General features: G+C 55.6%; 1 protein-coding gene across 1 annotated transcript in view; it reads right to left on the minus strand.

The window, feature by feature from the left end:
* Window positions 1-16: 16 nt before the first annotated feature.
* Window positions 17-450, minus strand: part of LOC103809155 (kelch-like protein 10) — a gene marked incomplete at its 3' end in the record, with an annotated part of 3,140 nt that continues 2,706 nt past the window's right edge. Inside the window, 2 exon segments of the mRNA XM_009081970.1 lie at window positions 17-205; window positions 208-434. Coding sequence (XP_009080218.1) covers window positions 17-205; window positions 208-434 — 416 coding nt within the window.

Genomic DNA, 450 nt, shown 5'->3' on the forward strand with positions numbered 1-450 from the left:
AAGGAGAGCTCTTTACAGGGGTGAGTGCGAGTTGAAGTTGGGAACATGCGGCGGCTGGAGGAACTGCTCCAGCAGTTGCGTTTCGTGGAGATGTACTCCGTGACATTGGAGAGCCCTGGCACCACACAGCAGCTGACGGCACTGCAGTTGATGCGCATGCTCCGGGCATCATACCACTCATTGGTTATCCTGTCGTAGCACTCCAAGAATTGAACCCGATAAAGCCCCCGACCACAAACAACAGCCCTTCCAGCACTTCGATGCCAAAGTGGCTGCGTTGATGTAGCATGGAGGACACAGCGTGCCAGGTGTTGCAGACAGGGTTGTAGGCTTCCACGTTCTGGAGCCGCCTGCGCCCATTAAACCCTCCAGCCTGTGAACGCCAAAGGGACAGAGCTGAAACGCCTTTCCTCAGCCAAATCCTGTCATGGATCACTGAGATGGGAACTG

Source organism: Acanthisitta chloris, unplaced genomic scaffold (assembly GCF_000695815.1).
Source record: "Acanthisitta chloris isolate BGI_N310 unplaced genomic scaffold, ASM69581v1 scaffold9999, whole genome shotgun sequence".
In the NCBI taxonomy this organism is placed as follows: Eukaryota; Metazoa; Chordata; class Aves; order Passeriformes; family Acanthisittidae; genus Acanthisitta; species Acanthisitta chloris.